This window comes from Perognathus longimembris, chromosome 2 (assembly GCF_023159225.1).
Source record: "Perognathus longimembris pacificus isolate PPM17 chromosome 2, ASM2315922v1, whole genome shotgun sequence".
Taxonomy (NCBI): Eukaryota; Metazoa; Chordata; class Mammalia; order Rodentia; family Heteromyidae; genus Perognathus; species Perognathus longimembris.
Window position 1 is genome coordinate 1,109,290 of NC_063162.1, and position 24,404 is coordinate 1,133,693.

Consider the following 24,404-nt stretch of genomic DNA (forward strand, 5'->3'; position numbering starts at 1 on the left):
ACACTTGTGCCATGATCTTTGTGAGCTGAATTCTTGTGCATGGGGTCAGGTAAGGGGCCAACTTCATTCTTTGGTATGTGAGTATCCAGTCAGCCCAGCGACAGTTGCAAAAAGAACCCTATTCTTTCCCATTGAATTTCTTGATACTATTCTTTAGAAATCAATTGCGCATAAATGTAAGGGTTTATTTGTGGACTGGCAGTCTGGCAGCACTGACAGGCCCTGTGGTCAGGCACGTGGCCTTCATTACCGCAGCTTTGCAGGAAGTTTAGAGAGTGGGGGCAGTATCTCTTTCGAGCAGACTGCCTGGAGTCTTATGCATTTGTGATGAGTGCAGGGGGTGGGAAGTATGTGAGCCCCCACCGGTTCTTTGTAACTTAGTCAGGGATTGGAGCTCAGGCCCTTTGTCACTGGTTGGGCGTCTAGGGTCTGGTGCTCAGTCTCAGCATTTATAGAGGCTCCAAAGGCGCTTTCCCCACCTCAGGGAGTTTTTCCAGGAGCTGTGGAGGAGGGGGAAGCCCGCCGGGCTGCAGGTGGAACTCTGTGGAGCATAGTTTGTCCTGCAGAGCCTGCAGAGGTGTCCTGCTCCGGCACCCACAATCCACAAAGGCACCTGTGCCTCTGTGGCCATTTAGAATGGAAGGGGAGACACTAGAATGGACGGAGAGCCACTAGAATGGAGGGAGAGACACTAGAATGGAGGGAGAGACACTAGAAAGGAAGGGGAGCCACTCGAATGGAGGGAGAGCCACTTGGATGGAGGGAGGGCCACTAGAAAGGCTCCAGCACACAAGGGCAGAGCTCACACAAGGAAGGCCTGAAAATCCCGAGTAACATGTGAGCATCACAGAGAGCCCTCCGGAGGTCACTGCTCAGGAGTGGACACACCTTAAGCAACCTGCTACATTGTGCGCATCTTTCCTAGTGGGACGAGGTGCGTGGTCGGGGACCCTTGCTTTACCTTGGAGCAGGTGTTCTGAAGGACCCCATCCCTAGATCTGAACCCTCACCTGTGAATCAGCTCTGGCATGCCCAACACCCCCCCCCCCCCGCTGGTGAACTGAACAGGAGAATTATGGGACCACATCCCCTGCACTCTAAAAGTTGGGAGGGAAAAAGGTGCACGTCTCTGCAGCCTTTCCCATCACCCCTGTGAGTGAGGCATCATTTTATGTCTAGGCTGGCTTGCTGGTAAGGGCCCAGGTGCAGTTTGGGGAGATCTCACTGCCCCTACACTGCAACAGTGACTCTGGGGAGATCTCACTACCCCTACACTGCAAAATAACTCTGGGGGGATCTCACTAACCCCCTACACTGCAACAGTGGCTCTGGGGAGAGTTCACTAACCCCCTACACTGCAACAGTGACACTGGGGAGATCTCACTGCCCCTACACTGCAACAGTGACCCTGGGGAGATCTCACTACCCCTACACTGCAACAGTGACTCTGGGGAGATCTCACTAACCCCTACACTACAACAGTGACCCTGGGGAGATCTCACTACCCCTACACTGCAACAGTGACTCTGGGGAGATCTCACTACCCCTACACTGAAAAATAACTCTGGGGGGATCTCACTAACCCCCTATACTGCAACAGTGACTCTGGGGAGATCTCACTACCCCTACACTGCAAAATAACTCTGGGGGGATCTCACTAACCCCCTACACTGCAACAGTGGCTCTGGGGAGAGTTCACTAACCCCCTACACTGCAACAGTGACACTGGGGAGATCTCACTGCCCCTACACTGCAACAGTGACACTGGGGAGATCTCACTACCCCTACACTGCAACAGTGACTCTGGGGAGATTTCACTGGCCTCCCACACTGCAACAGTGACTCTGGGGAGATCTCACTGGCCTCCCACACTGCAACAGTGACCCTGGGGAGATCTCACTAACCCCTACATTGCAACAGTGACTCTGGGGAGATCTCACTGGCCTCCCTCACTGCAACAGTAACTCTGGGGAGATCTTACTGCCCCCTACACTGCTACAGTAACCCTGGGGAGATCTCACTGCCCCTACACTGCAACAGTGACTCGGGAGATTTCACTGGCCCCCTACACTGCAACAGTGACTCTGGTAGCTCTCTGGAGACACTGACAGAAATCCTGTCTGTTTCAGGTGTGCCCTTTGATGTGTCAATACTAAATGCACTAATCCCTACCACTGAGCTGATTAACCCATTGCCTCTGCACTCGCCTTCTCAGTTCACTGTGCATTTGGGCAAGATCTGTCCTTGCAGCACGCCACAGAACTTACAGAACACACAGCTTTCCCAAGCTCACCCATCTGCATGGCTGCAGCTTTCCCTCTGGCTCACCTGTGTTACAGGCGTCTGTGTCAGGCCTGTGAAGGCCCTGTCCCTTCAGGGGACCTGCAACAGTAGGTCTGAGAGTGCGGTCAGTCCCCACGGGTGACAGGTTCTTCTAGGGCCCCAGCAGTGGCTGACAACCTTTGCCCACTCGTCCTCCATCGACTGGTGTGTCTGGACACCGATGCCCATGTGGACATCAGCACGGGCCCCTCCCCAGCTGCCTACAGTGCCCATGCCAGCCCGGGAGGGGCACTGCGGGCCGGGGCCTCCAGGCCTCTCCTCCCGCCCCGCCGTGGGGGCCTGGTCACCGTGCAGAGAGCAGGGCCCTCCGGCTGCTCTTGGGGTCTTTCATCGTGAGCTTGCTGAACCTCCCGCCTTCTCAACCCCGCATGGCAGCCTCTGCTCTTCACCCAGGCATTATTTCCGTCTGGTTTCCATGAGCTGTCTTGCCTCAGGCTCAAACCCAACACCAGCATGGGAGAAAGTCCTCATGTTGAACCGGCATCCCCCCATTCAGCCCTGCCTGCCACGCCATGCCCTGTCCAGCCCTCCCCCCTCAGCCCTGTGTTCCACGCCCTCGCCCTGTCCGGCCCTCCCCCCTCAGACCTGCCTGCCATGCCCACACCCTGTCCAGCCCTCCCCCTCAGCCGTGTTCTCTGCCCGCACCCTGTCCAGCCCTCCAGACTGCCTTCCCGGTTCTTTCCGTGCACCGTGGCCAGGCCACAGTAGCTGCGGCTCTGCAGCCGATGCCTCTCTGCCCGTCTGGGCCCAGCCCTGGCCGCGTTGGGTCCCCTGGAGTAGAGCCGATCCCTGGGGGCGCTTGTGCTCTGCGGGGACAGACCGCGGGCCCGGGGCCCCTGCAGGCTCAGGGTAACGCTCCCCGCTCCCCAGCCCGGCTCCCGGGCGTGACGGCGACCCCTTCCTGTGCCTTTCTTGTCACAGGAGAACGACTACCTCCAGGACTGCCTGGACGCCATCCAGCAGGACTTCGTGATTTTCAACAGAGAAAAGTGAGTGCATGTGTGCGTGTGTGTGCACTGCGCTGGCCCAGGCCCCTGCCCTCCCTTAGCCTGCAGTGTGAACAGGGACAGTGTGTGTGTGTGTGTGTGTGTGTGCGTGTGTGTGTGCACTGCGCTGGCCCAGGCCCCTGCCCTCCCTTAGCCTGCAGTGTGAACAGGGACAGTGTGTGTGTGTGTGTGTGTGCACTGCGCTGGCCCAGGCCCCCGCCATCCCTTAGCCTGTCTGTGTGATCAGGGACAGTGTGTGTGTGTGTGTGTGTGTGTGCGTGTGCGTGTGCACTGCACTGGCCCAGGCCCCCGCCTCCCTTAGCCTGCAGTGTGAACAGGGACAGTGTGCATGTATGTGTGCGTGCACTGCGCTGGCCCAGGCCCCCGCCCTCCCTTATCCTCTGTCAGTGTGAACAGGGACAGTGTGTGTGTGTGTGTGTGTGCGTGTGCATGTGCACTGCACTGGCCCAGGCCCCTGTCCTCCCTTAGCCTGCAGTGTGAACAGGGACAGTATGTGTGTGTATGTGTGTGCGTGCACTGCGCTGGCCCAGGCCCCCGCCCTCCATTAGCCTGTCTGTGTGATCAGGGACAGTGTGTGTGTGTGTATGTGTGTGTGCGCGTGTGCTGCGCTGGCCCAGGCCCCCGCCTCCCTTAGCCTGCAGTGTGAACAGGGACAGTGTGTGTGTGTGTGTGTGTGTGCGTGTGCACTGCACTGGCCCAGGCCCCCGCCATCCCTTAGCCTGTCTGTGTGATCAGGGACAGTGTGTGTGTGTGTGTGTGTGTGTGCGTGTGCGTGTGCACTGCACTGGCCCAGGCCCCCACCCTCCCTTAGCCTGCAGTGTGAACAGGGACAGTGTGCGTGTATGTGTGCGTGCACTGCGCTGGCCCAGGCCCCCGCCCTCCCTTAGCCTGTCTGTGTGATCAGGGACAGTGTGCGTGTATGTGTGCGTGTGTGTGTGTGTGCGTGCACTGCGCTGGCCCAGGCCCCCGCCCTCCCTTATCCTCTGTCAGTGTGAACAGGGACAGTGTGTGTGTGTGTATGTGTGTGTGCGCGTGTGCTGCGCTGGCCCAGCCTCTGGTCCCTGGCCTCAAGCTGCTCTCGGCGTCTGCGTAGCCGGCACAGCCTGGTGCGGGGCCTCCTCCCTCCCGGGGGGTGGGTAACCACTGGACACTGCGGCCCCCAGGGACTCGGGCCTCCCGAGCACAGGCAGGTGCCGGGGCGGCGGTGCTTGCTGGGCGCTGATGTCTCGTCTGCCCCTCAGGCTGAAGAGGAGCCAGGACCCCACCCAGGAGCTCTTGCCCTCCGAGGCCCCGGACGCCATGGAATCCACGGTGGACAGCGAGGCGGAGCCCGCGGCCCTGCCCATGTGCGGCTCCATCTGCCCCTCGGCGGGGAGCAGCTAGAGCGCGAGGGCCCTTGCTTCTCAAGCTCCTTTGGAGACTCAGGTCGGCCGGGGGGCGGGTGGCCAGGCCCGCCGGGCGGCTGCCGGGGTGGCCTGCCGTCCAGCGTGGCGGTCAGACGGGGCCGCTGCCCGTGGGCGCGTGCTGCACCGGCCGCTCCTCAGCCGCTGCCTGGCAGGCCCTGGGGCCGGGGGTGCCCAAGGGGAGGAGCCCCCCCGGCCCTCGCGGACGGAGCTGTACATAGCGCCTGCTGCCGGCCCCCGCCTGGCCCCCCCGCCCCTGAGCTTGCTGCCCGGAGCTGTGGGGCACCCCAGGTTTTGCTGGGCTCATGTTTATCCAGGGTGGGGGTGGGAGGAGCGGGTGGGAAGGCAAAGAATGTTTTCTAGAGATCTGCACCATTCCAGCAATTTCTGCTGTTTCTGTATAGTTTTCACTCTGAGAATTACAGTGTAAGAACTGCTTCCCCTCTCCCCCTCTCTGTCTCGCGCTGCGTCCGTGGGGCGGTGTGAGCCCAGCACCTTTGGCCTGAGGCAGGGCAAGCCAGCCGGGACGCACACAGCCAGCTGGCCGCGCCCGTGCCGGACTGGAGGTGTCGCACGCCAGGGTGCGGGAGGCGGAGGAGCACGGGCCCGCGGGCTCCATGATCAGAACGGCTCCCACTCTGCGGCCCCGCGGGCTCCATGGTCAGAACGGGCTCCCACTCTGCGGGCCCGCGGGCTCCATGGTCAGAACGGGCTCCCACTCTGCGGGCCCGCGGGCTCCATGGTCAGAACGGGCTGTGCCGCTCTGCGGGCCCGCGGGCTCCATGGTCAGAACGGGCTGTGCCGCTCTGCAGGCCCGCGGGCTCCATGGTCAGAACGGCTCCCACTCTGCGGGCCCGCGGGCTCCATGATCAGAACGGGCTGTGCCGCTCTGCAGGCCCGCGGGCTCCATGGTCAGAACGGCTCCCACTCTGCCGGCCCGCGGGGCTCCATGATCAGAACGGGCTGTGCCGCTCTGCAGGCCCGCGGGCTCCATGGTCAGAACGGGCTGTGCCGCTCTGCGGGCCCGCGGGCTCCATGGTCAGAACGGCTCCCACTCTGCGGGCCCACGGGCTCCATGATCAGAACGGGCTCCCACTCTGCCGGCCCGCGGGCTCCATGGTCAGAACGGGCTCCCACTCTGCCGGCCCGCGGGCTCCATGGTCAGAACGGGCTCCCACTCTGCGGGCCCGTGGGCTCCATGGTCAGAACGGGCTCCCACTCTACTGGCCCGCGGGGCTTGCCCTCGTCACAGGGCTCTACACGAGCCTTTGCTTGGGGGACTCCGTGTCCATGGCCGAGTCTGGTGCCAGCTGCACCCTAGCAAACACTCTCCTGCCTGGCCAGAGGTGAAGAGGGGGCGCGCAGCCCCGGGGCATTTGGGGAGTCCCTGGCTGTGCCGGAGGCAGGTCCAGGAGGCGCAGGGTGGAGAGGGGCGGCCTGGCCCCGGCTGCCGTCTCTGAGGTGCAGTGGGGTTGAGCGCAGGCCCCCGTCCTCAGGACTGTGATGGTGAGGACGCAGAGACCCAGCCAGGCCCAGAGGGCCACACCTGGGAGGGAGCCCGAGGGGTTTGTGGGTTCGTAGAAATGTGTGAATCCCAGCATGCATCGTGGGGCCCCGAGGGGCCTGTGCTCGTGTCCTTTCTGCGGGGCCGTCAGGGATGTGGGCTGCCGATCACCCCGATCACCCTCCTGATCACCCCTGTCCTTGTAGGGAGACTGAGGGCAGCACCGGCCCAGCGGCCGTCAGTCGGCAGCCGGCCCGGGGCCTCTGGGCCACAGGAAGCCCCGGCGGAGGCCTGGGTGGGAGGGCCAGGCTTCCCCGGGGAGTGTCGGGACCCCCGTGGCGCTAAAGGACCCAGGCTCAGAACAGCCTGGCAGGGGCACCGGGAGCCCCTGCAGAGCTGGGCTTGGACGGAAAGAGGCTGAGACCAGGGGGCTGGCTCAGCCGCTAGGGCTTCTAGAAGGTTCTGACAGACCGGGACTGGCTGTGCGCCGGATCTCCCGGAGCCTCCCCCACACCCCCGCCGCCTGCCGAGGGCGCCCGCCTCGCGGTTCCCGGCCTGCCCCACCCCAGCCTGCGCCCAGCCGGGGGATGGACACGGGGTCCTCCCTGTGACGCAGGGCCGCGAGCCGCGCCAGCGTGGCCCCTTCCGTGGCCCCTTCCCCGGGGAGAGGCTCCGCAGAGCGGGCCCCGCGCACCCGACGGACGCGGCCAAGTGTGGCTCTGGCACTGGGCGCCGCTGCTCAGGGTGAGGGAGGGAGGGAGGGAGGGACGCCGGGCGGTGCGCACAGGCAGCCTCGAACCCAGATGTCTTTAATGGACCTGAGGAGCCAGGCGTGGCCGGTGGCCGGCTGCAGTGTCCACGGGGTACAGAGCCGCTAGTCTACTACGTCTAGGAAGTACACATCTCAGTGGAGGAGGCGCCTGGCGTCGGGTCAGAGAGCCCCCGGGCACGGCTGCCGTGGGGACCCGGGTGGGGCCCCCCCAGCGCCCTGGGCGGATCCCTGGAGTCCCCCCGCGGCCTCGCGGGACGGCGAGGGGCGTCTGCCCCGGGGCTTCCGGGAGGGCAGCGAGCCCGCCCTGGGCTGGACGGGGAGCCTGGGGCTCGGGAGCCCGGCGGGGGGCTTCTCCGTGAGGCAGCACCTTTGAGCTGAGCCACGAGGGCGGGGAGCACTCTCTCCTGGGGGGCGGGGATCACCCGAGCCCAGGCTGCCGAGCCCTGCCTCCTCACCCTGGCAGTGAAACCTCTCCAGGCAGCCCTCTTGGAGGAGGGGGGTCTCATCACAAGACCTAGCACCCCAAAAGGAGAGCTCGTGGGGGAGGGGAAGACGAGGCCAAGCACCTTTCCACAAAACTACGAGAGAGGAGCTGAAAGCTGGAGCGGCCGGGCCGACCTAAGACAGGGAGGTGATGTTGGAGCGACCGCCAGGGGGCGCCATGATCTTCTGAGCTGTGCGCCTGGCGATGTGGTCGTCCGCTTGAGACCCTGCGTGGAGAGGACCATGAGGCCGGTGCGGGGCGCCAGCTGCCCCAAGAGGGGGCAGGCGGGGGGGGGGGGTCCACGCCCGGAAGGCCAGGGCCGCAGAGCCCCCCCGCACCCCGCAGGCGCGTGCACCGGGGCCGGTGTCACCCCGCGACGGGGGCCGGCCCCGCTCCCCTGGCGGATCCCTCCTGGCTTCTGTGGGGACCACGTCGTCCGGGCTGACCCTCCAGGGAGCCCCCCGGGAGCCCGCCGGGCCTGGGCCCACGTGCTGGGTGAGCCCGCCCCCGACTCCAGGCGGGGCCGCAGACGCCCAGGGGTCCGCGTGCCCCGAGGTGGCGGGGCTGCCGTCCCCTCCCCAAGACCAGGGGGCGCAGCAGCGGGGCTCTAGAAAGATCTCTGCGAGGCCCCTGGAAGCACAGCCAGGCTCTGCCCAGACGCCAGCGCGGCTCGCACCGCGGCCTCTACGCGCCCCGGGTCAGGTGCCAGTGACCCCCAGGGTCGGGGCACAGTGACTCTGGGAGCTGCGTTCTCCAGGGCACGGGAGGCTATGGGAGCCCCCCCCCCCCCCCCGCCATGGCCGCCGGGCATCCTGGGCTCGCTTGCCCCGGTGGGGCGGATCCCCACACTCAGGGCACAGGAAGGGGCTCCCAGAGGGGTGCCGACCCCCCACCCTCTCCCCGGGGCGGCCTCTCCCGGCCCCCACTCCCTACGCTGACCCCGGTGCAGGGCCTCGGGGTACGCACGGGCCTGGCCGGCGCCACTCACCCGACAGGCTGAACCCCGACTGGTGCAGGTTGCGCACGGGCGGCACGGAGATCTTGCCGGAGCACGAGGCGCGGGCCTGGGCGCCGCTCCCGGCTTGGCGGGCAGCGCCGCCTCGTGGACGGGGCCGTCGTAGAGGCCGCGGGGCACGCCGTGGACCTCCGCCAGCTGGGGGGCGGGGCGGGCGTGAGGGCGGGGCGGGCGTGAGGGCGGGGCGGGCGTGAGGGCGGGGCGGGCGTGAGGGCGGGGCGGGCGTGAGGGCGGGGCGGGCGTGAGGGCGGGGCGGGCGTGAGGGCGGGGCGGGCGTGAGGGCGGGGCGGGCGAGGGCGGGGCGGGCGTGAGGGCGGGGCGGACGTGAGGGCGGGGCGGGCGTGAGGGCGGGGCGGGCGTGAGGGCGGGGCGGGCGCGAGGGCGGGGCGGGCGCGAGGGCGGGGCGGGCGCGAGGGCGGGGCGGGCGGGGGGCAGCACCCCCAGAGCACCCCAGGCTGCCCGCGGCCAGGAGACCACAGCTGCACACTGCTCCCTCCCAGCACCGTGCACCCCCACCCGCACACCAGCCGGCTGAGGGGTGCAACGCACCAGCCCCCCTGCACACCCGCACTGCTCCCCGCCCCCGGCAGACCACGCTCCTCTGCACACTCACCCCTGCCCCCCTCCTCCTCCTCCTCTGCACACTCACCCCAGCCCTCCTCCTCCTCCTCTGCACACTCACCCCAGCCCTCCTCCTCCTCCTCCTCCTCTGCACACTCACCCCTGCCCTCCTCCTCCTCCTCCTCTGCACACTCACCCCTGCCCTCCTCCTCCTCCTCCTCCTCTGCACACTCACCCCAGCCCTCCTCCTCCTCCTCTGCACACTCACCCCAGCCCTCCTCCTCCTCCTCCTCCTCCTCCTCTGCACAATCACCCCTGCCCTCCTCCTCCTCTGCACACTCACCCCAGCCCTCCTCCTCCTCCTCCTCTGCACACTCACCCCAGCCCTCCTCCTCCTCCTCCTCTACACACTCACCCCAGCCCACAGGGGCTTCCTGCACACCTGATCAAGACAGCCCCAAACCACACACCGAGGGGCTCCTTGCACACCCATCTGCCCCGAGGCCAGGGCCTCACCCGGTTTCGAGCCTTTATCCTCTTGTACACGAAGTCGGGGAAGGTCTTGCGGGGAATGAAGCGGCCGGCCCCCGGGGTGGCGAGGAGGGTCCCGCCCTCCAGCACAACTCTGCCCTGGCTGATGACCACCACCGGGGCCCCTCGGCACTCGACTCCTTCAAAGATGTTGTACTCGACGTTCTGGGGAGAGAGGCCCACAGGGTGCCATGGGTCCTCGCTTGTCCTGCCAGGAGGCAGGCCGCCGGGCACAGTGGCCTTCGGGAAGCCGTGGCCATGGGAAAACCCAGCAGGATGCAGCCGGGGCGGGGCCGGGGGGCCGGGGCACGCAGCCCCCTCGCTGTCCTCGCGAGGACACGGGCAACCCCCCCTCCCTTGCCTGGGCGGGCACGCAGCTTCAGCCACGGGTGGCCTGGAGGAGGTGAGGGGCGGAGCCCCCCTTCCCGGGGGATGGGGACGGCGCCCCACTCCCCACGGCCAGGCCGGGGTCCCCCTCGGCCTCCCGGGGCCGTTCCCAGAGCCCGGCCAGGCCTCGGCAGCGAGGGCAGCGAGGGCAGCCCGCCAGCCGGGCCCCACGCGAGGCGGTGGGCACCTCACCAGGTTGTGGGTCTTGGCAGAGATGACCCTGGTGGCCCGCGGGTTCCAGATGACCAGGTCGGCGTCGGAGCCCACGGCCACGCGCCCCTTCCTGGGGTAGAAGTTGAAGATCTTGGCGGCGTTCGTACTGGTCACTGCCACAAACTCATTCTCGTCCATTTTCCCGGAGGCCTGAGGAGCAAGAGCACCCGCCGGGAGGGGCGGGTTGGGTTTCGTGGGCACCGCCAGAGCACCCCAGGGTCAGGCGGGGGGGGGGGGGCCAACCACGACGCCCACACAGCATGCCGGCGGGACCAGCGCCCACCCCGGCAGGGCCGCCCCGGGTTCCCAGCTCCCTCGTGGTAAAGGGGGAGGCCCTGCTGACGGCGCGGAGTCCTGGAGGAGCCGGTCTCCATGGGGAGACGGGGGGGGGGGGGGGGCGGAGGATGGAGGCACCAAGGAGAGACCCACGCCCTCCAGCCTGGGTGTGCAAGACAGCTCTCCAAGGCTCACACGTGGGGGATGCAATGTGAGCTGGGGCCACAGGACCGAGACGTCAGAATCCGCAGGGCAGGCGGTGGCGGCCTGCGGCGGACGCCGGTGTGGACCGGGAGCCGGACCTCGCATCCACGCCCCGGGAGCCGGGGCAAAGCCGGTGCCGAGGGCGAGTCCAGCCTCCACTGGGAACGCTTGTGGGTGGGAGTGGGGCCCCGGGGGAGCTCCTGGCACCTCCCGGTGTCCACGCGGCCCGGCCTGGACCCCCCCACGCACTTCTCCCAATCACAGACACGCGGCCCGGCCTGGACTCACCACGCACTTCTCCCAGACCACGGCCATGCGCTCCTCCACGCCGTTGGTGCCCTCGGGGATCAGCGTGAAGTTGTCTTTGCCCACGGCCTTCTGGGCGGTGGTGAAGGTGCAGTGGGCGCTGCCTGTCACCTGGAGGTCCCCGCTGGGGGCGGGCCGGGGTCAGGGGGCGCAGGGGGAGCCCCTCCTCCCCGGGCAGGGCTGGGGCGTTCCCGACCACGGGCCCCGCGTCCGCACGGGTGGAGCAGGTGCCCGGGGAGACGGCCGCCGGCGTGGACAGAACCACGGGGCGGGAGGGGGGACGGCTCCCACGGGGGAAGCCCCACGGGGCCCGGGCACCGCTCACCTGGACAGCAGGGAGGCAAGGTGGTCGGCGGTGGAGGGGTCGGGGCTGATGGGCGGCGACGTGACGAAGGCGGCCGCCTTGGCCCAGTTCTTGCTCCAGTAGTGCACGCCGTCGGCGCCCAGGCCGGCCGTGATGGGCTCCCCGAATACGACCGCACCTGCCGTGAGGCCCGTGAGCGGCCCTCTCCTCCCCGCCCCCGGGCCGCCCCGGCACCCCGCTCGGCACCGGCCCTGGGCCCCCACGGGGCAGCGGGTCTCCGCACCAGCGCCCCGCCGGACGCTGACCGCCGCGCCGGCCGCCCTGGCCCAGACGGGGGCAGCCGCCGCGAGGGGAGGGAGGGCCCGCGGGCCCCGGGCGGCCCCACCGCCGTGAAGCATCCTGGGAAGCGACGGCGTCCACGGCCCCGGCCCCCGGGAGCAGGCCAGGCGTCCCCGCCTCCCACGTGGAAGGTGGTCTGGTGTACGCCTCTCCCACCTGGACCTGCCAACCAGGGCGGGGCCCCCGCCACACCCCGGTCCTTCTTGGAGACCCCACCTTCTGCCCCCCGCCTGGGTCGCCTCCAGCACCCTGGGGAACCACTGGGGGCCTCTGATCCCCAAGGCATGTAGGCCCAACTCTAGCGGGGTGGGGTGCAGACACCTCAAGCCTTGTGGCTGGACCCCGGCCCTGCGGCCATAGCAGATGTGCGTGTGCACTGCCCCCCCTCCCCCCCCGGAACGGGGAGCCGCTCGGATGCGCACACACAGGCCTCGAGTTTCCAATGGCCCCATGGGAAGCGGCGCTGACAGGGGTCGGGGGTCGGGGTGTCTGCACCTCCCTTGGCTGCACCCCCGGTCTGACCCGGGAGGCACTGGGCGGCCCACGGGCCTCCTCCTGGCCTCGGGCAGCAGAGCGTGGGGTGGGGGGGCCACTCACCCCTGCGCTTGGCTTGGGCGACCACGTCGGCCGCGCCCTTGCCCATCACCTTGGTGATGTACAGCGGGCAGTTGGCCTGCTTGGCAATGGTCACGGCTCGGTACACAGCCTCGGTCTCCACCTGGGGGTGGCGAGGGGTACGGGCATTCAGGCCGCGGGGGATGGGGGGCGGGGGTAGATCCCGGGCCCAGCACCTGGTGTCGGCTGGACCCCCCCCCATGCTGCCTCGTCACCTCAGGTAAGGCTGGGGGTGACAGGTCACGGGGCCGGTCCACGGCACCCAGGTGAGGCCCGCCCAGGCCGCAGAGCCGGGGCTGGGGGGGGAGGGGGCTGTGGGATCGGCCGGGAGGAGGGGGCTCGGGCCGCCCAACCCCCCCCCCCCCCCCGCCGCCGCTCACCTCCTCGGGGTGGCTCAGCACGTGGCCCTCGGGTCCCGTGACGCCCCGCTCCAGCAGCTGCTTCTGCTCCTAGGCAGACCCCACAGGAAGCTGGCTGGGCCCCACGGGGGTGCGAGCCCTCCACGCGCATCCACCGCACAGCCCCACCACCCAGCAGAGGCCCCGAGAACGCACGGGGCAGGGGCTGGGAGTGGGGGCCGAGGCCGGGCCCACACGGATTCGGCATTGCCAAGGTGCGCCATGCACGCCCCGCCCCGAGGCCGCACGGTGGCCGGCCCGAGCCCTGTGGACCTTCCGGACCAGGGCCGCGGCTGAAGGGGCAGCGCTGGCCCAAGGCTCTGGGCTGCACGGAGGCCCCTCCACCCAACATGGCCCCGCCGACAAGAGGGAAGCCGGGACTCAGCTCCTGGAAGACGGTCCTGATCCAGAGGCGCGCAGTCTGGAGGTGCTGGGACCCTTCCCGGGCCCCCCAGTCACAGTCCTGGGTCCCCCCCCCCCCCGCAGTCACGCTTTAGTTCAGGGGACTTTGTTAAGAAGCATGGGGATCACAGGAAAACCTAAACTGTGGCTTCAAACCCTAAGGATCCGCTCTGTGGCTACTCAGCCCCGGACCTCAGGCGCGCTGCCTCCCACCACACCGTTCCCGCCCCAGAGGGGGTGCGGGCCTGGGCCCTCGCCCCTCCCGCCCCGCCGCCCCAGGCCGCCCCGCACCTCCTCCACGATGTCCCCGTTCTCCGCGTGGACCTGCGCCACGGCCCCCAGGTCCCGGACGATGCTGAAGATCTCGTACATCTGCGCAGAGGGGCAGCAAGGGCCGCGCTCAGAGCCGGGGCGGCAGGGCCGCGGGGCTCCGCGGGGCTCCTCGGGCCGCCCGCCCCCGGGCCCCCTCACCTGCCCGTCAGTGCACTGGCACCTGTCCTTGTGCGCCATGAAGACCAGGAAGGAGTTCACACCTGGAGGAGCCGCGGGAGGGAGGGAGGGAGGGAGGGAGGGAGGGGCTCAGGCGACCCAGAGGCCCAACTGCCGCCGCCCACTCCCCAGGGGGCCCGGCCGAGGCCTTCTCCCGCATTGGGGGAGGCAGAGGGGCCTTCTCCCGCATGCCCCGGGCCGGGCATGGCCCCCCACAGGCTCAGGACACGGGGGGTGGAGCTGGGCCACGCCCATGGCTTCAGTGGGGAGGGCGGTGAGGACCGCCGCCCTGCCTGGCAGGTCCCCTCCCCTGCAAGGGACGGAGCGGCAGGGGCCGCCGAGCCTCCCACCCTCCGCGGGACACAGCCGGGCTGCCTGCCGGAGCCTCCCTGGGCCACTGCGGCGTCTCCAGCCTGCCGAGCTCTGCCACGCCTGGGTCGGGAGGGGGCGCGGGGCAGGAGGAGGCGGGGCGCGGGGCAGGAGGGGGGCGCGGGGCAGGAGGGGGGCGCGGGGCAGGAGGGGGGGCGTGGGTCAGGAGGCGGGGCGCGGGTCAGAAAGCGAGGCGCGGGGCAGGAGGGGGGCGCGGGGCAGGAGGCGGGCGCGGGGCAGGAGGCGGGGCGCGGGGCAGGAGGCGGGGCGCGGGGCAGGAGAAGGCAGGGCGCGGGGCAGGAGGCGGGGCGCGGGGCAGGAGGAGGCGGGGCGCGGGGCAGGAGGAGGCGGGGCGTAGGGCAGAAGGAGGCGGGGCGTGGGGCAGGAGGAGGCGGGGCGCGGGGCAGGAGGGGGGGCGCGGGGCAGGAGGAGGCGGGGCGCGGGGCAGGAGGGGGGGCGCGGGTCAGGAGCAGGAGGCGGAGCGCGGGGCAGGAGGTGGGGCGTGGGTCAGGAGGCGGGGCGCGGGTCAGAAAGCGGGGCGCGGGGCAGGAGGGGGGCGCGGGGCAGGAGGCGGGGCGCGGGGCAGGAGGCGGGGCGCGGGGCAGGAGGAGGCGGGGCGCGGGGCAGGAGGAGGCGGGGCGCGGGGCAGGAGGAGGCGGGGCGCGGGGCAGGAGGAGGCGGGGCGCGGGGCAGGAGGCGGGGCGCGGGGCAGCAGGAGGCGGGGCGCGGGGCAGGAGGCGGGGCGTGGGGCAGGAGGAGGCAGGGCGCGGGGCAGGAGGAGGCAGGGCGCGGGGCAGGAGGCGGGGCGCGGGGCAGGAGGCGGGGCGCGGGGCAGGAGGCGGGGCGCGGGGCAGGAGGAGGCGGGGCGCGGGGCAGGAGGAGGCGGGGTGTGGGGCAGGAGGAGGCGGGGCGCGGGGCAGGAGGCGGGGCACGGGGCAGGAGGCGGGCCGCAGGGCAGGCTCTTAGCTAAGGCCGGGTCAGGAGGAGCCCGTACCCTCCGCACTCCGGGCCCCGACCCCACGCCGGAGCCCCATGTGCTGGGCTCGTGTCTGTGACCCGTGGACCCCACCCGAGACCCAGGGCCCGGAGGTCCGAGTCAGCACCCAGTCCTGGCCCAGCCCCCCGCGGGCAGCCGGCGGAGCTTCCGGATCCCTCGTCCCGGTGTCCCGACCAGCCTGCTTCAAGCCAGAGACGGGGGCTGCGGCCCGCCCGCCCCGACGGCGCCCTCGGCTCTGCGGGGGGGCTCTCTGGGGCTGTGGCCTCCCCGCACCCCAGGGGACGAGCCGCGGGACAGCCAGCCCCCGCTCCCTGATGGCAGAGCCGCGGCGGGGAGAGCTCCACATCCGCCCGAAAGCAGAGCCTTGCGGGTCTCCATTCCCGGACGCCGGGGCCGCGGAGCGGCGGGGCGGGGCCGGGGAGCGGAGGGGCGGGGCCGGGGAGTGGGGGGCGGGGCCGGAGAGCGGCGGGGCGGGGCCTGGGAGTGGGGGGCGGGGCCGGGGAGCGGCGGGGCGGGGCCGGGGAGCGGCGGGGCGGGGCCGGGGAGCCGCGGGACGGGGCCGGGGAGCGGCGGGGCGGGGCCGGGGAGCGGCGGGGCGCGGCCGGGGAGCGGCGGGGCGGGGCCGGGGAGCGGCGGGGCGGGGCCGGGGAGCGGCGGGGCGGGGCCGGGGAGCGGCGGGGCGGGGCCGGGGAGCGGCGGGGGCCGGGGAGCGGCGGGGCGGGGCCGGGGAGCGGCCGGGGAGCGGCGGGGCGGGGCCGGGGAGCGGCGGGGCGGGGCCGGGGAGCGGCGGGACGGGGCCGGAGAGCGGCGGGGCGGGGCCGGGGAGCCGTGGGACGGGGCCGGAGAGCGGCGGGGCGGGGCCGGGGAGCGGCGGGGCGGGGCTGGGGAGCGGCGGGGCGGGGCCGGGGAGCGGTGGGGGCGGGGCCGGGGAGCGGTGGGGCGGGGCCGGGGAGCGGAGGGGCGGGGCCGGGGAGTGGTGGGGCGGGGCCGGGGAGCGGTGGGGCGGGGCCTGGGAGCGGTGGGGCGGGGCTGGGGAGTGGCCTCCTCACACGGCAGGCAGGCCCCAGGCTGGCTGGCCAGGGAGGCCCAGGCTCCAGCCCCTTCCCCGTCCTGGGCTATGGGAGTGGCCGCCCCTGTCCTGGCCAGGGCCTGCAGCTCTCCTCACACCCTGACCTTGACCTCTCACCCTTGACCTCTCACCCTTGTCCTTGACCAGGGCCTCCAGCTCTCCTCTCACCCTTGATCTCTCACCCTTGTCCTTGACCTCTCACCCTGACCTTGACCAGGGCCTCCAGCTCTCCTCTCACCCTGACCTTGACCTCTCACCCTTGTCTTTGATCTCTCACCCTGACCTTGACCAGGGCCTGCAGCTCTCCTCTCACCCTTGACCTTGACCTCTCACCCTTGACCTTGACCTCTCACCCTTGTCTTTGACCTCTCACCCTTGTCCTTGACCAGGGCCCCCAGTTCTCCTCTCACCCTTGTCTTTGACCTCTCACCCTGACCTTGACCAGGGCCTCCAGCTCTCCTCTCACCCTTGACCTTGACCTCTCACCCTTGTCCTTGACCAGGGCCCCCAGCTCTCCGCTCACCCCTGACCTTGACCAGGGCCCCCAGCTCTCCGCTCACCCTTGACCTCTCACCCCTGACCTTGACCAGGCCCCCAGCTCTCCACTCACCCCTGACCTTGCCCAGGGCCCCCAGCTCTCGGCTCACCCTTGTCCTTGACCAGGGCCTCCAGCTCCTCCTTGATGCTCTCGTGCCAGTGGGGGATGTCCACGTGCAGGGAGTAGTCGCAGCAGGCGGTGCTGTCCGCGCGCTCCCGCCACTGCTCGTAGGCGGCCAGCAGGCTCACGCCCGGGTCAGGGAACACGTGGTCCACTGCAGAGCAGCACCGTCACCCAGGGCCCCGCGGGGCCCCCCCGGGGGTGGGTCACGGTCTCCGCAGCGAGAAGTGGAGGAAGACCACACAGGTGGGAGGGACAACCCCCCCCCCCCCGGGCCCCCCGCTCCGGGGCCCGTCACTAACCGCCCTGCCCCAGCCACACAGCCACGGCCGCCTTCCCCGTTCGCTTGCAGGGCAGCCCCGTCCCCAGCCCCTCCCTCGCTCCCGCGGGGGGGGGCTTCCCAACCCCAGGCCCTGCCCGCCCACCGCCCGGCCCTTGGGAAGCGGCCCTGGAGGCCCCGAGCACTCCCCAGAGCCAGGCCGAGGAAGGAGCACCCCGCCGCAGTGCCCCCCGGGCGCCCCTAGGGGCCGGGCCCCGACACTCACAGACCATGGTGGTCCCCCCGGCCAGGGCCGCCGTGGTGCCCTGGGCGAAGTCGTCCGCGGGGGCCATGCCCAGCGCCGGCGCCTGCAGTCTGGTGTGCACGTCCACGCCGCCGGGCAGGACCAGCAGGCCCTGGGCCTCCACGGCTCTGACGCCCCCGGGCACCACGAGGTTCTCCCCGATCTGCCTGAAAGCCACGGGAGAGGCCTCGCCACGCGCGCGCCCCAGAGCCCGGCCCCACGGGGCTCGGGGTCACAGAGCGGGGCTGAGAGCCGGGGTTTGGACCCCGGCCCGTGGAGAAGGGGCGCAGCAGCTCACCCCACGCCCGCCGGGTCCAGGAGAGGCCAGAGAGCACAGCCTGCCGTCCTGCAGCTTGAGGGGCGACGCCAGTGCACCCCCTCCCCCTCCCCCACCCCCACCGGAGGCCCCCTCCCTGACCTGTGCACCCCATCCCCCTCCCCCACCCCCACCGGAGGCCCCCTCCCTGACCTGTGCACCCCCTCCCCCTCCCCCACCCCCACTGGAGGCCCCCTCCCTGACCTGTGCACCCCCTCCCCCTCCCCCATCCCCACTGGAGGCCCCCCCTGACCTGTGCACCCCCTCCCCCTCCCCCACCCCCACCGGAGGCCCCCTCCCTGACCTGTGCACCCCTCCCCCACCGTGCCCCCCACCCCCACCGGAGGCCCCCTCCCTGACCTGTGCACCCCCTCCCCCTCCCCCACCCCCACCGGAGGCCCCCTCCCTGACCTGTGCACCCCCTCCCCCTCCCCCACCCCCACTGGAGGCCCCCTCCCTGACCTGTGCACTCCCTCCCTCACCCCTCACCCCCTCCCCCACTGGAGGCCCCCTCCCTGACCTGTGCACCCCTCCCCCACCGTGCCCCCCACCCCCACCGGAGGCCCCCTCCCTGACCTGTGCACCCCTCCCCCACCGTGCCCCCCACCCCCACCGGAGGCCCCCTCCCTGACCTGTGCACCCCTCCCCCACCGTGCCCCCCACCCCCACTGGAGGCCCCCTCCCTGACCTGTGCACCCCCTCCCCCTCCCCCTCCCCCACTGGAGGCCCCTTCCTGACCAGCAGCTGAGCCCCTACAGAGATCTACCAAGCACAACACTGCACACCACATCCTCAAAAAGAAACGTGGCCGCCGCTGTTCTGTTTCCTGGGGCCTCGCGCTGCCTGGGGGCTGTCAGGACGCAGGCTGCGGATCCGTGCGGGGAGAGGGGTTTTGGTTTTTGGCCAGTCCTGGGCCTTGAACTCGGGGCCTGAGCACTATCCCTGGCTCCTTTTTGCTCATGGCTCGCACTCTGCCACTTGAGCCACAGCGCCCTTCCAGCTTTTTTTTTCCCCCTACATATGGGGTGCTGAGGAATCGAACCCAGGGCTTCGGGTATACGGGGCGAGCACTCTACCACTAGGCCGTATTCCCAGCCCCTGGGGAGAGGGGTTTTGAGAGGATAAAGCCTGCCTCTGGTGTCAGCACACTCACACAGGTGACCGTGTACGCCACACACGTGGGGTGGAGACTCACTTAATCAAGCCGTCTTCCACATACAGGTCGGCGTAGAAGGACTGGTCATCGTTCACTATCTTCCCACCCTTGACCAGGAGGCGGTCGCTCTGGTGGAAACAAAGAAGTGGGTTTTTCCCTCCAGACGGAGCCACTGGACTCCTCCTCCCCTGGAGTTGCCCGAGAGGCGCGGGTGCCCCGTGACGCCCCGCGACGCCCAGGGCCAGCCCAGGCCGGGGCCGGCGACGCGACCCCACGGCCCAGACCACGCCACCCACACAGCCCCAAGAGACGCTTGTGGCCGGGGCACCAAGCTGAACGCGGGCGGGAGGGGTGCGGTCACACGGGAGAGCGTGAGGCTCTGAGTTCACGCCCAGCACCACACACACACGCACACGCACACACACACACACACTCAAATGCCTGACCTCCCAGGCCACGTCTTCCTCCCCCTGCACCCGGGAGGCTGGGGGCTGACTGTGCTGGGCTTCTGCTGCCCAGACCGCGGAGACCCGGTCAGTCCCAGCGCGGGAGGCCGCGGCCCCCGGGGAGGCAGATGGAAGTGGCCGAACACACGCGCGGGTCAGCAGCCCGTGACACCCCCAGAGCACGTGCAGGGGCAGGGCAGGGCAGGAGGCCCGGCTGCTCGGGGCTGAACCGGAAGCCACCCCGGCCAGGAAGCAGCCTACACAACGGACGCGGGACAGAGCCGGAACTGTATCCGACCCCAGAAGAAAAGGGGGGCTGGAAGCTTCTGAGTGTCGGGGCAGGAGGCCGGAGCAGGACCTCGAGATGGGGGGCGGGGCGGCCATCTAGGGTTCTGGGAGTCACTGGGCTGACGCTGCGGGGCATACGCGGATCTTGGGTCGATACCGGAAGGAGACTGGCTAGGCTGCCATGTGAAGTGAGGAAATGGGTGGGTTCCGAGGTCGTCCACGTGGGTCGAGACCCTGTCCAGGATGATGGGCGTGGGGCTGAGAGAGGGGGCGGGGGTGGAGGGAGGAAGGCACCGGCCTGCCGTGCAGTCTCGAGGCTCTCCCTCCCCGGGAGCCCGGCCGGGGCTCAGCCCGGCTCGCCGCTCCGCCCCGAGAGGACCCACCCGGAGCGCGCGCAGAGGAGCCTGGCTGTGCCATTCGCTAGTCTTGTTGACGCAGACTGCTCCGCTGAATTGGAGAATGTGATTAATTAAAGGCAAACCCACGACCCCAAAGTCCACCAAAAAGTTGGTGAACTAAGCCACAGTGCCAAAGAGTGAAATACGTGAAATGAACGTGATTTCGTTGGGGAATACAGTCACGCCCGTGAGGCCCCCCGCCCGTGGCCGGGACAGACGGCGGCAGTGGCCCTCCAAGCTCAGAATAGTGTCTGCTCCTGGACGCCTGCTGACTTGGTCCCCGGCACTGCCAGTTCTCAGGAGCTGAGCCCCTCCCCACAGGGGTCACCGCCCACCCCTCCGCCCCTCGCCAGCACTGGCCCTGTTCTGAACACCACCGCCACCGGTTGGGCCCGGCTGCCATAGCCAGGGCTCAGGCTGGGCCATTGCTCCTGGGCCCGAGCCAACCATCCTCAGCCAACCCCAGGAAGACAGGTGCCGGAAGGAAAGGCTCCACTGGAAACCTAGGGCCTGGGGTCTCTGCTTATGGCCTGGGGTCTCTGCCTGGGGTCCGGGGTCTCTGCCTGGGGTCCAGGGGTCTCTACCTGGGATCTGGGGTCTCTGCCTGGGGTCTAGGGGTCTCTGCCTGGGGTCCAGGGGTCTCTGCCTGGAATCTGGGGTCTCTGCCTGGGGTCTAGGGGTCTCTGCCTGGGGTCTGGGATATGACTGTGGTCTGGGGTTTCTGGGGTCTGGGTCTCTGCTTGTGGCCTGGGGTCTATGATTGTGGTCTGGTCTGGGGTTTCTGGGATCTAGGGGTCTCTGCCTGGGGTCTGGGGTCTCTGCCTGGGATCTAGGGGTCTCTGCCTGGGGGTCTGGGGTCTCTGCCTGGGGTCTAGGGGTCTCTACCTGGGGTCTGGGGTCTCTGCCTGGGATCTAGGGGTCTCTGCCTGGGGTCTGGGTCTCTGCCTGGGATCTAGGGGTCTCTGCCTGGGGTCTGGGGTCTCTGCCTGGGTCTGGGGTATGATTGTGGTCTGGGGTTCCTGGGGTCTGGGGTCTCTGCCTGGGGTCCAGGTCTCTGTTTTCAGGCACCAACGCTTGGATTCTGTGATTCTCCAGGATTTGGCACCTAGAGGAAACCGATGGGCTGTACCGATGCCCTACCTGGGGTCCCATCCTGACCGGGATCTGGTAAACCTCAGAGGTCCAGGCCCCCCAAGCTCCACCCAGTGCTAGCTGGCTGCTGGGCTCCTCTGGCCTGGGTCCCCGAGGGCAGTGCAGGATTCCTCCAGTCCAGGCAATAAAGGAGTTTCTTGAGTTGCTTAGGAAGGAGTGAACCCCCAAAAGGCCTGAGCGGACGGCCCCCATGCCGAGGACAAGCTCAGAGTCAGAGTCCATCTGCACACCGCGGTCACGGGCAGAGGCCCGGTCCTCCCCCTCCCGCCCCCCAGGGGCTCAGTGGGGAGGCTTTGTTTCTTGGCGAGGCAGTGGGCAGCCTGGCCCGCACCTGTGACGGGGGTTCTGTCCTCCTGAAGGCCGGGGCTGGCCCAGCAGTGGTCAGAGCCCCCTCCGTGGAGGGCTCGGGGCTCCGGGGTCGGGCTGAGCGGCCAGGGCTAACAGCTTTGTCTTGGACAAAGAGCTCCCGACGCCCCAGCAGCGCGTCCCGGCCCGGCGGCCGGCTGAATGGCACCCGCGCGTCCCCGGCCAACAAAGGCCTGGGCCGCCCGCCGCCGGGGGCGGAGCTCGAGGCCCGGTCACCGCCTTCCCGGCCCCGCACACCTGAGCTTCGGGATCCGGGCCGCTCCGACCCCGCCACCGAGCAGATTCCAGGAGGCTGGCGAGCCCCGGGCCTGCGCCGCCGCGCGCGGGGGTCGCAGGGAGCGGAGGAGCCGGGGGGGGGGGGGGGGGGGGGGCGGGGGGGGGGGGCCGGGCGCGGGCGGGAGCCGGGGCCGGGCGCGGGCGGGAGCGGGAGCCGAGCCCGGGGCCAGAGCCGCGGGCGGGAGCCGAGCCCAGGGCCAGAGCCGCGGGCGGGGCGGGCAGGCCGGGCGCGGGACGGCGCGGCGCGGGGCGGGACAGCTCACCGTGAGGCGGGGTATGCTCTTCTTGCCCTGGAAGGACATCTTGCTCCTGGACTGGCCTTGGACCGGGTCGGGGCAACTCGGGCGCGGGTGTGCGGGCGGGGACACGCACGGAGCCCAGCGTGTGCGCGGGGCGTCCGTGAGCGAGCGCGCGGGGCGCGGGCCGGCCCCGCCTCCGACCCCGCCCCCGGCCCCGCCCCAAGAGAAGACCCCGCCCCTTCTCCGAGGCCCCGCCCCCGGAACAAAGGCCCCGCCTCCCGCGCGCCAGGCCCCGCCCCGGCCTCGCCCTCCGGCCCCGCCCCCAGGCGGCCCCTCCCATCTCCCGCAGCTCGCCCCGCGCCGGGCTCGGGGTCGCTGGGCCGCGGTCCCTGGTGTGGGGGTCCCCAAGGCGCCCCGGGCTCTGGAGCTGGAGACCGGTCTCGGGTCCCGCCACGGCGCGGTGCCATCCCCGAGGCGGGCCCGGAGCGAGCCGGTGCCCTCGGCGTTCACGGCCGAAGCCTCGCCCGGGCCCGGCCGGCCCGGATCGCCGGGACCCGGGAGCCGGCGTGGAGAGCGAGGCTCGGGGCGACTCGGACCCGGAGACCCAGAGACAAGGGGTGGGGTCGCCCGCCAAGTTCCCGGGCCGTGGCCGGGACGAAGGCCGGAGCCGACGCCTGGCGCCCGGGGTGAGAGCACCCCCGCCGGACCGGGGGTCCCGGCCTCCGTCCCCGGGCACCGAGGCCCCGCCCGCGGCCTCGGGCCGGGGCCGGGCACAGCGCCCTGGGGGCCGGCCGCGGACCCGGGCGGCCGCGTGGCCGTGGGCGGAACTCGCCGACCCCAGGACCCTGGCGGCCGCCTTTGGCGCGCCCAGCCGCAGGGCCTGGTTCTCCAAGGCGCCCTCCGCGCGGGGAAGTCGCCGCCGAGCTTGGGTCGGCCCCGTGCGGCCGAGGCGCCAGGGGTCTCGAGTCCCTAAGAGAGGCCTGCGCGGGGCGGGAGCGCGGGGCCGGGGCGCGGGGCGGGAGCGCGGGGCCGGGGCGCGGGGTGGGAGCGCGGGGCCGGGGCGCGGGGCCGGGGCGCGGGGCCGGGGTGCGGGGCCGGGGTGCGGGGTGGGAGCGCGGGGCCGGGGCTACAGACGTGCGGACCAGGCGTTGGGCCTCGGGGCTCCTCGGGGAGGCGGAGGAGCTGGCGCTGTCCGCGCAGCGGGTGCTGAAGCGCGAGGCCCGGCTCGGGGCGCGGTTTCCCCTGGTGCTGCGGCGCCGGGTGGGAGCTGAGCCCGGGCAGCCGCCGTGTCAGGCCTGGAGCCCGCGGCGAGGGGTTTTGAGCAGAAAGACCCGAAAGACCCCGTTCTTGTGTTGTGAGCCCAGCGGGCACGTGAGCGCCCTCGGGCAGGTGCTGACCGAGCAGCCCCTGAGCGAGCGACCTTCCCACGGGATCGGTGGCCCTGGGAGCCCCCGGCCACTCCTGGGCGCAGCCTTCCCCTTCCCAGGCCGTGTGGGCCGCGCTCCCTGGTGGTTCACCTTTGCTCGTGGAGTCGTCCGGGTGGCCGGCCTGCCCCAGCGCCGACCTGGCCGGCCACTGGCCGGCACCGCTGTCCTTTCCCACGGCCGCAGGGGATGGGGCCGGGGCTGCACTTGAGGAGAGCCCCCCCCCCCCGCCCCACTCCCGCACTCACAGCGCAAGGAGGCCCCACGACCTTTCCGGTGTGGAAAGAGGCACTGCGATCAGAGAACAAGTACAGAAATGGCCACGATGCCTCGCACATTCAAGGTTTAGTGAATAACACACATGGCACGGTGGCCTTTGGTCTTCTAAGATTTAAAACAATTTTTATTAAAACTGTACAACAATTTACAAAGGACTAAAAATTCTCTGGAATATATCATAAGAACCACAGTACAAAAATATGTGTAAAACTTTATAGTGAGGCAACATACAAACCCAGTTCAGGCCTAGGAATACCGTTCGGCATGGAACAGAGCGTCACACAGTCAGGACGTGGCTATTAAGGAATCGCTCGGGAAACAGAAACACTGCCTGGCGCATTGCCACGACACAACCAGTTCTGTTCTTTTTTGCATAAATTTACAATAAAGCTTTTTAAAAAGATACAGTAAACAGATAGATGTTTTGATACATATATTCACAATGTGATTTTCCTGAGCCTAAACTTAACCCCACCACTGTGCAGTTTCAAAGAGCGATGCTAAGGGCTGAGTAACCATCTGCGCCTCCAAGCCCCTCTGGCTGCCCCCTCCTGGCTCCTGGTTGGTGTCACAAGCTACTAAGGCACTCGGGTTTCCTGAAAGCTACAGGCTCGATGAGAGACTGAAGTCAGAGCCGCAGGCCTCCAGCAGCGGGAACGCTGGACCACGGGGATCCACACAGCACTCGGCGGCTGGCACGGGTGTCCAGTGTGGGCAAACGAAGAGCGCCCAGGTCGCCGGCGTGGTGCGCGAGGACCGGCCACGCTGTGCGCGACGCTGGGGCGGCTCCGCTCGCCGCCGGCAGCACTGCAGCTGGGTCCTCCCCCTGCCTCGCCGGCCGGGCCTTCGCACCCA

General features: G+C 70.0%; 2 protein-coding genes across 2 annotated transcripts in view; one reads left to right on the forward strand and one right to left on the reverse strand.

The window, feature by feature from the left end:
• The window catches only part of Stk32c (serine/threonine kinase 32C), a 64,474-nt gene extending 59,685 nt beyond the window's left edge, over window positions 1–4,789 (forward strand). Inside the window, exons 11-12 of the mRNA XM_048334776.1 lie at window positions 3,265–3,332; window positions 4,592–4,789. Of these exons, the coding sequence (XP_048190733.1) occupies window positions 3,265–3,332; window positions 4,592–4,733 (210 nt within the window). The 3' untranslated portion in view covers window positions 4,734–4,789. The remainder of the gene's footprint in view (window positions 1–3,264; window positions 3,333–4,591) is intronic.
• A 2,765-nt stretch (window positions 4,790–7,554) lies between these two features.
• Window positions 7,555–21,986, reverse strand: Dpysl4 (dihydropyrimidinase like 4). The gene is given in 15 exon segments (XM_048334789.1): window positions 7,555–7,739; window positions 8,502–8,588; window positions 8,591–8,666; window positions 9,606–9,785; window positions 10,200–10,370; window positions 10,989–11,130; window positions 11,332–11,488; window positions 12,247–12,367; window positions 12,645–12,713; window positions 13,356–13,436; window positions 13,536–13,597; window positions 16,636–16,800; window positions 17,192–17,376; window positions 18,721–18,809; window positions 21,871–21,986. Coding segments are annotated over 15 exon segments (1,716 nt in total). The 5' UTR covers window positions 21,910–21,986; the 3' UTR covers window positions 7,555–7,647.
• Window positions 21,987–24,404: the final 2,418 nt, after the last annotated feature.